The sequence below is a fragment of the Mesoplodon mirus genome (genome assembly GCF_964341445.2).
Source record: "Mesoplodon mirus genome assembly, chromosome: 14".
Classification (NCBI taxonomy): domain Eukaryota; kingdom Metazoa; phylum Chordata; class Mammalia; order Artiodactyla; family Ziphiidae; genus Mesoplodon; species Mesoplodon mirus.
In genome coordinates this window covers 70713582-70726998 of record NC_138990.1, presented here as the reverse complement: position 1 = coordinate 70726998, position 13417 = coordinate 70713582, and the positions used below count along the sequence as shown (strand labels likewise).

At 37.1% G+C, this 13417-nt stretch overlaps 1 protein-coding gene across 8 annotated transcripts in view; it reads left to right on the top strand.

Annotated features, from left to right (window-relative positions):
• The window catches only part of CCDC88A (coiled-coil domain containing 88A), a 123678-nt gene that overhangs the window by 53769 nt on the left and 56492 nt on the right, over positions 1–13417 (top strand). For all 8 annotated transcript variants that reach the window (XM_082643248.1, XM_082643249.1, XM_082643247.1 and 5 more), the window contains 2 exons: positions 307–479; positions 12869–12950. In XM_082643248.1, coding sequence (XP_082499374.1) covers positions 307–479; positions 12869–12950 — 255 coding nt within the window. The remainder of the gene's footprint in view (positions 1–306; positions 480–12868; positions 12951–13417) is intronic.

The window sequence follows — 13417 nt, the reverse complement described above, 5'->3', positions numbered from 1 at the left end:
GTGCTTTGTGACCGACTATCTGTTCTTATTTTACCACAATTTACTTTTTTTTTGTTAAAACACTGGGAAGGGAAAGAAATATTAAGTCTTGTTCTTGTGTTATCTACTAAATAGCTCATCCATCTACTGTTGAATAAAACTTTAAAAAATGACAGCTAAATATGACAAAGTTATTTTTGACCAATGAATTCTTTTTTGATGTTGCAGTATAATACTTAGACTTAGGTGACTAGTTTTGATGTGTTTGGTTCTCTGATATGTAAAATACTAAAAGTGATTCTGTGATTTATTTCTCTATTTCCTTAGACTATCGTTGAACTCTCTGAAGAGCGGGATGGTCTTCATTTTCCACCCCATGCCTCTTCATCTGCACAGTCACCTTGTGGTTCTCCAGGCATGAAGCGAACAGAAAGTCGACAACATCTGTCAGTGGAACTGGCAGATGCTAAGGCCAAGATAAGAAGGCTTAGGCAGGAATTGTAAGTTGTTGCTTTTTCAAGGCTCATTGAATTTATATAGTTGCAAAGGTGATCTAAACAATGTTTTTAGGCTTATGGAATATAGACGCGTGGTTCCCAGTTGCTAGGCTGTGTCAAAGTTTTTGGTAGTATTTGCCAAAGTGAGAAAAATAAGGAGACTGACATAAGGTTTTCTTAATGCTAAATCTTATCAATTTAAAGGATGCCTTTTATTCTGTATCAGTTTAAAGCATGCCCTATTTTTCTAGTGTTAGGATGTCCTTTCTTTTATAAAATAATGTTTTTCCTTGGCAAATTGAGGTCTGCTTAATTTTTTAATTTTTTCATTTCTTGAAACCCAAAATACTGACAACCACTGATACAGATCAATAAGTTTAGCTTTTTTAAAATTAATATTCTAAAAAACTGAATTTTTGGTATACAGTATTACAAAAAAATAATTTTGTGTATCTTCTGCATTGAGTAATTGAAATGCCTGAGTCATGTATCAATACTTAGAAATGGTAAATATTCTGGTTGGTTAGTGCTGATGAAATTAATATCTATTTTACTTTCAAAGATCATTACAGGAAAGTCAGTATAAATGTCACATAGGCATTCCTTGGTAAATCACATGGAAAGAAATAACCAGTCTCTGCTGGAGATTTTCTATATTGCAGTTTAAAAAGAACAAAGGAGTTTTGTATTTTAGGCTTTTTTTCTTCTTTCTTTCCTTTTTTTTTTTTTTGGTTTGTCTTCCTGGAATTTGGGCTTCGGAGTGTAGATTTTAAATTTAAAACCACAATATAGCAATTAAGTTTATTTACTGATTGTTTAAAGCTGTTAGTTTAAGAAAGTGGTTGAATATGCAAGGTAGAAAAAATGTACAGTCCATAGGAAAATTTGAAAACAAAAAAATACAGCTTTCATTGTGAATGTCTGCATTATTATGTATCTATTGAAGTGAACACGCCCAGGATATTCTATAAACAGCTGCACCATGAAAATTAGGGAAGAGATTGCTGTTATTAGTTTGACTGGCAGTTAATGGATAGCCTAAACAGTGAACACTAGTTGGTTCCGTATAATTTAGCACAATCTTCTCCAGTCTTTAGATAAAGCATGCAATTAGAACTGCAGTGATGGCTGTGAATTCATTTAACATTTTGCACTATATTAGAATTTGATTTTAAAATAAAATTTACTTGGGCATAACATTATTAAAATTCCAAACAACTTAGAGACATTAGAAAAATTTGGTCTCATACACTGATTGGAAAATATAAATGAATAGTTTTAATGAGTAAATAAATATGCTAGATATAGCAAGTATTCCCAGTAACTAGCATTACATCAAATACCATCTCATATCTTTGTTGTCCTTTGAAAATGTGTCCCTTCATAGATTTCTTCTATTAACATTTGTTTTAAGTGTTTTTGCTGGGATAGATCTTTACTAAAATGATGAAGTATGGAATCATGGTGGATGAATTTTGTTCAGGTTGCCTTATACCTAATGGAAATAAATAATTGTAATGAGAACATGCAAATTAACTAACACCATACTTGTGGGTGGTACATCATAATATAATTGCTTTGGATTTATTAACATACAGAGTAAAAGTATAATTTGCAATTTGGATAGAACAAGAAGTAATTCCTTATAAATTTCACTTCTAAGCGGTAGTTACCACTATCAAAGGCTTCCTTTAATAATACTCTCTGTCTCCATGGATTCCATCTTTCCAAAGAGTTTTTCTCTCACAAATTCTTTTTTAAAAAAACAGCTTTATTGAGATATAGTTCATATATCAGGAAGTGTATCCTTTTAAAGTGTACAATTCAGTGATTTTTAGTCTATTTAGAATTCTGCAACCATCACATGCTGTCTAATTTCAAGACATTTTCATCACCCCAAAAGGAAACTCCATACCCATCAACAGTCACTCTCCATCCCTCTTTGCCCTCGGCTCCTCAAAACCACTAATACACTTTCTAGTTCTATAGATCTGCCTATTCTGGGCATTTCATATAAATGGATTCATATATTATGTGGCCTTTTGTGACTGGCTTCTCTCACTTAGCATAATGTTGTCAGGGTTCATCCATGTTGTACCGTATAGCAGTACTTCATTCCTTTTTATGGTTGAATAATATTCTCTCACATGGATATACCACATTTTGGTTACTCATTTATGAGTTGATGGACATTTGGATTGTTTCTACTTTTTGGCTGTTTAAATAATGCTCCTATGAACATTCATGTACACATTTTTGTGTATACATATATTTTCATTTCTCTTGGGTATTTACTGAGAAGTGGAAATGCTGGGTCATATAGTAGCTCTATGTTTAACCTTTTGAGGAACTGTCAATCTATTTGGCTGCACCATTTTACATCCCCACCAGCAATGTATGAGGGCTCCAGCATCTTGATATCCTCACCAATACCTGTTATTATACACCTTTTTGACTATAGCCATCCTAGTGGGTGTGGAGTGATACCTCATTGTGGTTTGACTTCCAGTTCCCTGATGACTAATAATGTTGAGTGTCTTTTTTCTTTTTTTTAAAATAAATTTATTTATTTATTTTTGACTGCATTGGATCTTTGTTGCTGCCCACAGGCTTTCTCTAGTTGCGGTGAGCGGGGGCTACCCTTTATTACAGTGTGGGGTCTTCTCATTGTGGTGGCTTCTTTTGTTGTGGAGCATGGGCTCCAGGCGCTCAGGCTTCAGTAGTTGTGGCACACAGGCTCAGTAGTTGTGGCTTGCGGGCTCTAGAGCACAAGCTCAGTAGTTGTGACGCACGGGCTTAGTTGCTCCTCGGCATATGGATTCTTCCTGGGCCAGGGCTCGAACCCTTGTCCCCTGCATTGGCAGGTGGATTCTTAACCCCTGCGCCACCAGGGAAGTCCTGTTGAGTGTCTTTTCATGTGCTTATTTGCCACTTGTATATCTTCTTTGGAGAAATATTTATTCAGATCCTTTGTCCATTTTTAAATTGAGTTCCTAGGTAAACTTTTTTAAAAAAGTAAAATTAAAAGCATTGGAATTTTTTTTTAATAGTTTGAGGGTTTTTTAAAAAATTATTTATTTTATTTATTTACTTTTGACTGTGTTGGATCTTCGTTGCTGTGTGCGGGCTTTCTCTAGTTGGGGCGAGCTGGGGCTACTCTTCGTTGTGGTGCACGGGCTTCTCATCGTGGTGGCTTTTCTTGTTGTGGAGCATGGGCTCTAGGCACATGGGCTTCAGTAGTTGTAGCACGTGAGCTCAGTAGTTGTGGCACATGGGCTTAGTTGCTCGGCGGCATGTGGGATCTTCCTGGACCAGGAATAGAACCTGTATCCCCTGCATTGGCAGGCAGATTCTCAACCACTGTGCTACCAGGGAAGCCCAAAGGATTGGAATATTCCTCAAAAAGTTAACTATAGAATTTTTATATGACCCAGCAATTCCACACCTAGGTATATCCCCCTAAAATTGAAAACGGGGACTCAAACAGATACTGGTATGCCAATGTTCATTGCAGCATTACTCCCAGTAGCCAAAAGGTGGAAACAATCCAAATGGCCATGAACAGATGGATAAACAAAATGTGCTTTAGGCACAATGGAATATTATTCAGCCATAAAAGATGAAATTTTGTTACCTGCTACAACATGGATGAGCCATAGAAACAACTTGCTAAGTGAGATAAGCCAGGTACAAAGGACAAATATTGAATAATTCCACTTAAATGAAATATCTTTAATAGGCATATTGAGAGAGACAGAAAGTAGATTGGAGAGTTACTGCTTAATGAGTATAGAATTTCTCTTTGGGGTGATGAAAAAGTTTTGGGAATAGGTAGTCGTGATAGTTTAACAACATTGTAAATGTAACTAATGCTGCTGAACTGTACACTTAAAATTGCAATATTATGTTATATATATGTTACCACAATAAAAAATTTGTTTTTAATTTTTAAAAAAGCATTTAACAATCTGTAAAGAAATATTTGTAAAAAATATCTTATAAATCACAAAATGTAATAGCTTTTCATTAGAAGAAATTTTAATGGTACAGTCACAAGAAAATAAAATTAGCCTTTCCTAGTATTCAAATAAATTCAAATTAGAACAATAACATGGCATTTTTCAGTTGTTAAATTGTTTCACATATAGGCTCTTTTATCCTCTGCTAGTTGCATTTTAAATTTGTAATGAACTGTCTGCAGGGCAATTTCACAGTATATACCAAGGACCTTTAAACATGTAATGTACTTTTAGAAATCTGTCCTGGGGACTTCCCTGGTGGCACAGTGGATAAGAATCCACCTGCCAATGCAGGGGACATGGGTTTGATCCCTGGCCTGGGAAGATCCCACATGCTGCAGAGCACCTAAGCCCCTGTGCCACAACTACTGAGCCTGCGCTCTAGAGCCCACGTTCCATAACTACTGAAGCCCGCGCCTAGAGCCCATGCTCCGCAGCAAGAGAAGCCACCACAAGGAGAAGCCCGCGCACTGCAATGAAGAGTAGCCCCCGCTTGCCACAACTAGAGAAAGCCCTCACGCAGCAACGAAGACCAAATGGCCAAAAATAAATTAAAAACTAAATCTTTAAAAAAAAAAAAAAAAAAGAAATCTGTCCTGAAATATACAGGGCTTTATGTGTAATGATTTTATTTGCTAAAACATTGTTCATTACAGTGAAAATTGGAATCCACTTAAATGAATAAATTATGGTTCCTCTCTCAATGGGAATATTTCTCCATTCAAAATTAGGGTTTTTTAAAAAATGTAAGCAGATGCATGTATCTTTTCAAATTAGTGTTTTGTTGTTTTTTTTCCAGATATATACCCAGGAGTGGAATTGCTGGGTCATATGGTAGTTCTATTTTTAGTTTCTTGAGAAATCCCCATACTGTTCTCCACAGTGGCTGCACCAATTTACATTCCCACCAACAGTGTATGAGGGTACCCTTTTCTCCACATCCTCAGCAACGGTTGTTATTTGTGTTTGTTTTGATGATAGCTGTTCTGACAGATGTAAGGCGGTATTTCATTGTGGTTTTGATTTGCATTTCCCTGATGATTAGTGATGTTGAGAATCCTTTATTGTGCCTGTTGGCCATCTGCATATCCTCTTTGGAAAAATGTCTATTCAGGTCTTCTGCCCATTTTTTAATTGGGGTGATTGCTTTTTTGATGTTGAGTTGTATGAACTGTTTATATATTTTGGATATTAACCCCTTATCAGTCATTATCATTTACAAAATTTTCTCCCATTCATTTAATAAAGTTGTCTTTTTGGGGTTTTTTGTTCAGTTTTGTTTTTTAATTAATTAATTTATTTATTTATTTTTGGCTGCGTTGGGTCTTCGTTGTTGTGCACAGGCTTTCTCTAGCTGTGGCAAGCGGGAGCTACTCCTCGTTGTGGTGCGGTGGCTTCTCTTGTTGCGGAGCACGGGATGTAGGCACGTGGGCTTCAGAAGTTGCAGCTCGTGGGCTCTAGAGCAAAGGCTCAGTAGTTGTGGCACACAGGCTTAGTTGCTCCACAGCATGTGGGATCTTCCTGGACCAAAGCTCAAACCCGTGTACCCTGCATTGGCAGGCGGATTCTTAACCACTTTGCCACCAGGGAAGTCCCTGTCTTTTTGTTTTTGCTGTGCAAAAAGGTTTTAAGTTTAATTACGTCCCATTTTTTAATTTTTGCTTTTATTTCTTTTGCTTTAGGAGACTGATCCAAAAAAATATTGCTCTGATTTATTTCAAAGAATGTTCTGCCTATGTTTTCTTCTAGGAGTTTTATGGTTTCTGGTCTTGCATTTAGGTCTTAATCCATTTTGAGTTTATTTTTGTGTATGGTGTTAGAGAATGTTCTAATTTAATTATTTTACATGTAGCGCTCCAGTTTTCCCAGCGTAACTTATTAAAGAGACTGTCTTTCTCCATTGTATATTCTTGCCTCCTTTGTTGTAGATTAATTAACCATAAATGCGTGGGTTTATTTCTGGGCTTCCTATTCTGTTCCATTGATCTATTGTCTGTTTTTGTGCCAGTGTCATACTTTTTTAATTACTGGAGCTTTGTAGTGTAGCCTGAAGTGAGGGCACGTGATTCCTCCATCTCTGTTCTTCTTTCTCACGACTGTTTTGGCTATTTGGGTCTTTTGTGTTTCCATACAATTTTTGAGATTATTTATTCTACTGTGAAAAATGCCATTGGTATTTTGATAGGGTTTGCATTGAATCTGTAGATTGCCTTGGTTAGTATGGCCATTTTAACAGTATGAATTCTTCCAATCCAAGAACACAGTATATCTTTCCTTCTGTTTGTGTTGTTCAGTTTCTTTCATCAGTGTCTTATAGTTTTCTGAGTACGGGTCCTTTACCTCCTTTGGTAGGTTTATTCCTAGATATCTTATTCTTTTTGATGTGATGGTAAATGGGATTGTTTCCTTAATTTCTCTTTCTAATAGTTTAATGTTAGTGTGTAGAAATTCAACAGATTTCTGTATATTAATTTAGTATCCTGCAACTTTACTGAATTTGTTGATGAGCTCTAGTAGTTTCTGGTTACATCTATAGGATTTCCTATCTGTGTTGCCGAACTTAGGTTCAGCTGCTCACTGTTTGAAGGCCAGTACTTGAGAGAAAAGTATTGGTTGGAGAAGAAAGTTTGCTTTATTCAGGAGGCAAGCAACCTGGGGAAAGGGTAGACTTGTGTCCAAAAACCAACTCTGAAGATTCTGCTTGACCATGAAAGTTTTTAAAAGGAGAATAATTTTGGAGGTGGTCACAGTCTTGTTATCTTCTCCTGTGTGCACACTTTCTTCTGATTGGTTGGTGGTGAGGTAACAAGGTGGTATTCCAGGAATCGTGCTCAGCCTGAAGTGACCATCCTCCACCTGAGTGGGGGCCTTAGTTCCTGTAGGAGAACTCAAAGGTATTGTTATTTAGATTCCTTGAGGAGGCACCAGGACCCTGCTTTATTGCTGCACAGTTGTTTCTTGACTATTGCTCCTTTGTTTCTACATTCCCTTCCTTCCCTGATTAGCAACTGTTTGAATCTGCCCTTTGGAACTCAGGGAACGTCAGGAGGCTGAATGAAGCCTATTTCCTACAAACAATAAACAGGGGACATGAAAAGGATTGCACCTGGGAGGGTCCCACAGGTTCCTGCTCAGTTTCATACATAGTGTCATGTCATCTGCCAATAGTGACAGTTTTCATTCTTCCTTTCCAATTTGGATTCCTTTTATTTCTTTATCTTGTCTGATTGCTGTAGCTAGGACTTCAGTACTATGTTGAATAAAAGTGGTGAGAGTGGACATCCTTGCCTTACTATTGATATTAATGGAAATGCTTTCAGCTTATCACCGTTGAATATGATTTTAGCTGTGGGGTTGTCATATATAGCCTTTATTATGTTACAGTATGGTCCCTCTATGCCCACTTTCTTCAGAGTTTTTATTCTAAATGGGTGTTGAGTTTTGTCAAAAGCGTTTTCCGCATTTATCAAGATGATCATTTGGTTTTTCTTTTTCAGTTTGTTAATGTGGTGTTCAAAAAGATACATGCACCCCAGTGTTCATAGTAGCATTATTTACACTTGCCAAGATATGGTAGCAACCTAAGTGTCCATCAACACATGAATGGATTAAGAATATGTGGTATAAACACAAGAAAAAGAAAAGACCTACAATAACAAACCCAAAACAATTAAGAAAATGGTAGTAGGAACATACATATCAATAATTACCTTAAAAGTAAATGGATTAAATGCTCCAACCAAAAGACATAGACTGGCTGAATGGATACAAAAACAAGACCCGTATATATGCTGTCTACAAGAGACCCACTTAAGACCTAGGGACACATACAGACTGAAAGTGAGGGGATGGAAAAAGATATTCCATGCAAATGGAGGTCAAAAGAAAGCTGGAGTAGCAATTCTCATATCAGACAAAATAGACTTTAAAACAAAGACTGTTACAAGAGAAAAAGAAGGACACTAGATAATGATCCAGGGATCAATCCAAGAAGAAGATATAACAATTGTAAATATTTATGCACCCAACATAGGAGCACCTCAGTACATAAGGCAAATACTAACAGCCATAAAAGGGGAAATCGACAGGAACACAATCATAGTATGGGACTTTAACACCCCACTTTCACCAATGCACAGATCATCCAAAATGAAAATAAATAAGGAAACACAAGCTTTAAATGAAACATTAAACAAGATGGACTTAATTGATATTTATAAGACATTCCATCCAAAAACAACAGAATAAAGTGCTCATGGAACATTCTCCAGTATAGATCATATCTTGGGTCACAAATCAAGCCTTGGTAAATTTAAGAAAATTGAAACTGTATCAAGTATCTTATCCTACCACAACACTATGAGACTAGATATCAATTACCAGAAAAAACCTGTAAAAAATACAAACACATGGAGGTTAAACAATACACTACTAAATAACCAAGAGATCACTGAAGAAATCAAAGAAGAAATAAAAAAATACCTAGAAACAAATGACAGTGAAAACATGATGACCGGAAACTACTACACATAGAGAATCCTAAAGATGCTACCAGAAAACTACTAGAGCTAATCAATGAATTTGGTAAAGTAGCAGGATACAAAATTAATGCACAGAAATCTCTTGCATTCCTATACACTAATGATGAAAAATCTGAAAGTGCAATTAAGAAAACACTCCCTTTTACCCTTGCAACAAAAAGAATAAAATATCTAGGAATAAACCTACCTAAGGAGACAAAAGACCTGTATGCAGAAAATTATAAGATACTGATGAAAGAAATTAAAGATGATACAAACAGATGGACAGATATACCATGTTCGTGGATTGGAAGAATCAACCTTGTGAAAATGACTGTACTACCCCAAACAATCTACAGATTCAATGCAATCCCTATCAAACTACCAATGGCATTTTTCACAGAACTAGAACAAAAAATTTCACAATTTGTATGGAAACACAAAAGACCCCGAATAGCCAAAGCAGTCTTGAGAAAGAAAAATGGAGCTGGAGGAATCAGGCTCCCTGACTTCAGTCTGTACTACAAAGCTACAGTAATCAAGACAGTATGGTATTGGCAGAAAAACAGAAATATAGATCAATGGGACAGGATAGAAAGCCTAGAGATAAATCCATGCACATATGGTCACCTTATCTTTCATAAAGGAGGCAAGAATATACAGTGGAGAAAAGACAATCTCTTCAATAAGTGGTGCTGGGAAAACTGGACAGCTACATGTAAAATAATGTAATTAGAACACTCCCTAACACCATACACAAAAATAAACTCAAAATGGATTAAAGAGCTAAATGTAAGACCAGACACTATCAAAGTCTTAGAGGAAAGCATAGGAGAACATTCTATGACATAAATCACAGCAAGATCCTTTCTTACCTGCCTCCTAGAGAAATGGAAATAAAAACAAAAATAAACAAATGGGACCTAATGAAACTCAAAAGCTTTTGCACAGCAAAGGAAACCACAAACAAGACGAAAAGATAACCCTCAGAATGGGAGAAAATATTTGCAAATGAAGCAACTGACAAAGGATTAATCTCCAAAATTTACAAGCAGCTTATGCAGCTCAATATCACAAAAACAAACAACCCAGTCCATAAATGGGCAGACAACCTAAATAGACATTTCTCCAAAGAAGATATACAGATTGCCAACAAACACATGAAAGAATGCTCAACATCATTAATCATTAGAGAAATGCAAATCAAAGTTACAATGAGATATCATCTCACACCAGTCAGAATGGCCATCATCAAAAAATCTACAAACAATATATGCTGGAGAAGGTGTGGAGAAAAGGGAACCCTCTTGCACTGTTGGTGGGAATGTAAATTGATACAGCCACTATGGAGAACAGTATGGAGGTTCCTTAAAAAATAAAAATAGAACTACCATATGACCCAGCAATCCCACTACTGGGAATATACCCTGAGAAAACTGTAATTCAAAAAGAAGATTCATGTACCACAATGTTCATTGTAGCTCTGTTTACAATAGCCAAGACATGGAAGCAACCTAAGTGTCCATCAACAGATGAATGGATAAAGAAGATGTGGCACATATATGCAAGATGTGGCACACATATGCATCCACATATATGAGGTGGATGGACCTAGAGTCTGTCATACAGAGTGAAGTAAGTCAGAAAGAGAAAAACAAATACCGTATGGTAACACATATATATGGAATCTACAAAACAAAAAAAAAAAGTGGTCATGAACCTAGGGGCAAGATGGGAATAAAGACGCAGACCTACTAGAGAATGGACTTGAGGATACGGGGAGGGGGAAGGGTAAGCTGGGACAAAGTGAGAGTGTGGCATGGACATATATATACTACCAAATGTAAAACTGATAGCTAGTGGGAAGCAGCTGCATAGCACAGGGAGATCGGCTTGGTGCTTTGTGACCACCTAGAAGGGTGGGATAGGGAGGGTGGGAGGGAGGAAGATGCACGAGGGAGGAGATGTGGGGATATATGTATAACTGATTCACTTTGTTATAAAGCAGAAACTAACACACCATTGTAAAACAGTTATACTCCAATAAAGATGTTAAAAAAAAAGAACATGTGGTATATATACATAGAATGGACTGCTACGCAGTCATAAAAAGAATGAAATGTTGCCATTTAAAACAACATGGATGGGCTTGGAGGGTATTATGCTAAGTGAAATAAGTCAGACAGAGCAAGACAGATAGTGTATGATGTCACTTATATGTCGAATCTAAAAAATAAACTAGTGAATTATAACAAGAAAGAAACAAACTCATAGATATAGGGAACAAACCAGTGGTTACCAGTTGGTAGAGGGAAGGGGGTGGGGCAACATAAGAGTAGGGGATTAAGAGGTACAACTTATATATAAAGTAAGCTACAGGATATATTGTGTACAGCACAGGGAATATAGCCAATATTTTATGGAGTATAACTTTTAAAAATTGTGAATCACTGTAGTGTATATCCATAACTTACATAACATTGTTTATCAAGTATACTTCAATAAAAAATTTTTCTGGGGCTTCCCTGGTGGCGCAGTTGTTGAGAGTCCGCCTGCCGATGCAGGGGACGCGGGTTCGTGCCCCGGTCCGGGAGGATCCCACATGCCGTGGAGTGGCTGGGCCCGTGAGCCATGGCCGCTGAGCCTGCGCGTCCGGAGCCTGTGCTCCGCAACGGGAGAGGCCGCGGCAGTGAGGGGCCCGCGTACCGCAAAAAAAAAAATTTCTGGTGAAAAAGAATTGTAAACATAAGCAGGTATAAGATGTTAGAAGCAGATTGTTTTACACAGTGAACATTTACTTTTTATTATTTAAGAACAGAAGATGGACAAGTAGAGATAGTGAGTGGAGACTTACTTTGAGGAGCTTGGCTCTGAAGGGGAGATAGAAAATGGGAGTTAGAAGTAAAGCAATTTAAAAAGAAAAAAGTATATAATAGGAGGTGTACAAAGATGTCTAGACTACAGGGAAGAAACCAATAGAGATAAGGATTTTAGCAGGGGGATTTTTGCAGAAACTAACTCCTGTAGTTGTAATACGTCTCCAGTCAAAAATGTATTAGGTATCTGTGGCAGTGTATCATTTTCTTTAGGTCGTTGTAAATGTTGAAAATAGTTTGGGGCTTCCCTGGTGGCGCAGTGGTTAAGAATCTGCCTGCCAATTCAGGGGACACGGGTTCCAGCCCTGGTCCGGGAAGATCCCACATGCCGCGGAGCAACTAAGCCCACAAGACACAACTACTGAGCCTGCTCTCTAGAGCCCCCCAGCCACAACTACTGAAGCCCGCGTGCCTAGAGCCTGTGCTCCGCAACAAGAGAAGCCACCACAATGAGAAGCCCGCACACCGCAACAAAGAGTACCCCCGCTCGCCACAGCTAGAGAAAGCCCGCGCACGGCAACTAAGACCCAACGCAGCCAAAAATAAATAAATAAATTTATTTTAAAAAAAATAGTTTGGAGACTGTTAGAAGTCTCAGACCCAGATAGTATTGCCTTTCATTAAAACTCTTCCAGCTTATTTGTCTTTGACTAGGCAGAGAGGGAGAAAGAGCTAAAAGAGTGAGAATTGGGGGATGGCAGAAAAGATGAAGAGAGAGAAGCTACCTTATGAACTATGAGGACATTAGTCACTGAGGTTCTTAGACTTTGGAGAACTTTAAGGGAGAGTATCATGACATCCAGTCATATAAATTCCTAATACCAATTTCTTTGTCTTTTTCTGTAGGTTGGGGTTATGGCCAGTACTATGTTAAACTAGATGTTTAGTAATGATAATAAGTTTGTATTGATACAGATGATGATCATAGTTTTCAAAGCATTAAGTTTATTATTCAATAAATATTTTTTGCATTTAAGGGAGGAAAAGACTGAACAGTTGCTGGACTGTAAACAAGAACTTGAGCAAATGGAAATAGAACTAAAAAGGCTGCAACAAGAGGTTTGTACCTGGAACTTTTATTATATAGGATCAATTGGAAATTGATTTTTCTCCTTATAATATATAACATTTGCCTTACTGCTTACTGAGGTTTCATGAGATCCAATGACTTTTTCAGTGTTTCTGTCTTCAAAAATGCCACAACCAAAACTAGAAATCAAAACTAGAAAGGTCTTTGGAGTTTTCTCTTTTCTCTATTAGTTCTATTCAAACTTTGCTAACATTCCAGGGAGACTCTTAGGACTGACTCAGTTCCAGGTTTCTCTTTTTTATGTATTGGCTTCTGTGGGCTTGGAAGCTGGAACACCTCTAGGTCTCTGCTGTCTGATGGTGCTTTATGTTAACCTTATATATGACAGAATGCTTTTTAATTTTTCACTGTTTCTACTAAATAAGATCCAGACTTTTACTTTTTTAAATACTATTTTTATTTTTCTAATGCTTTGTATTTTTTCATCTTGCACCAA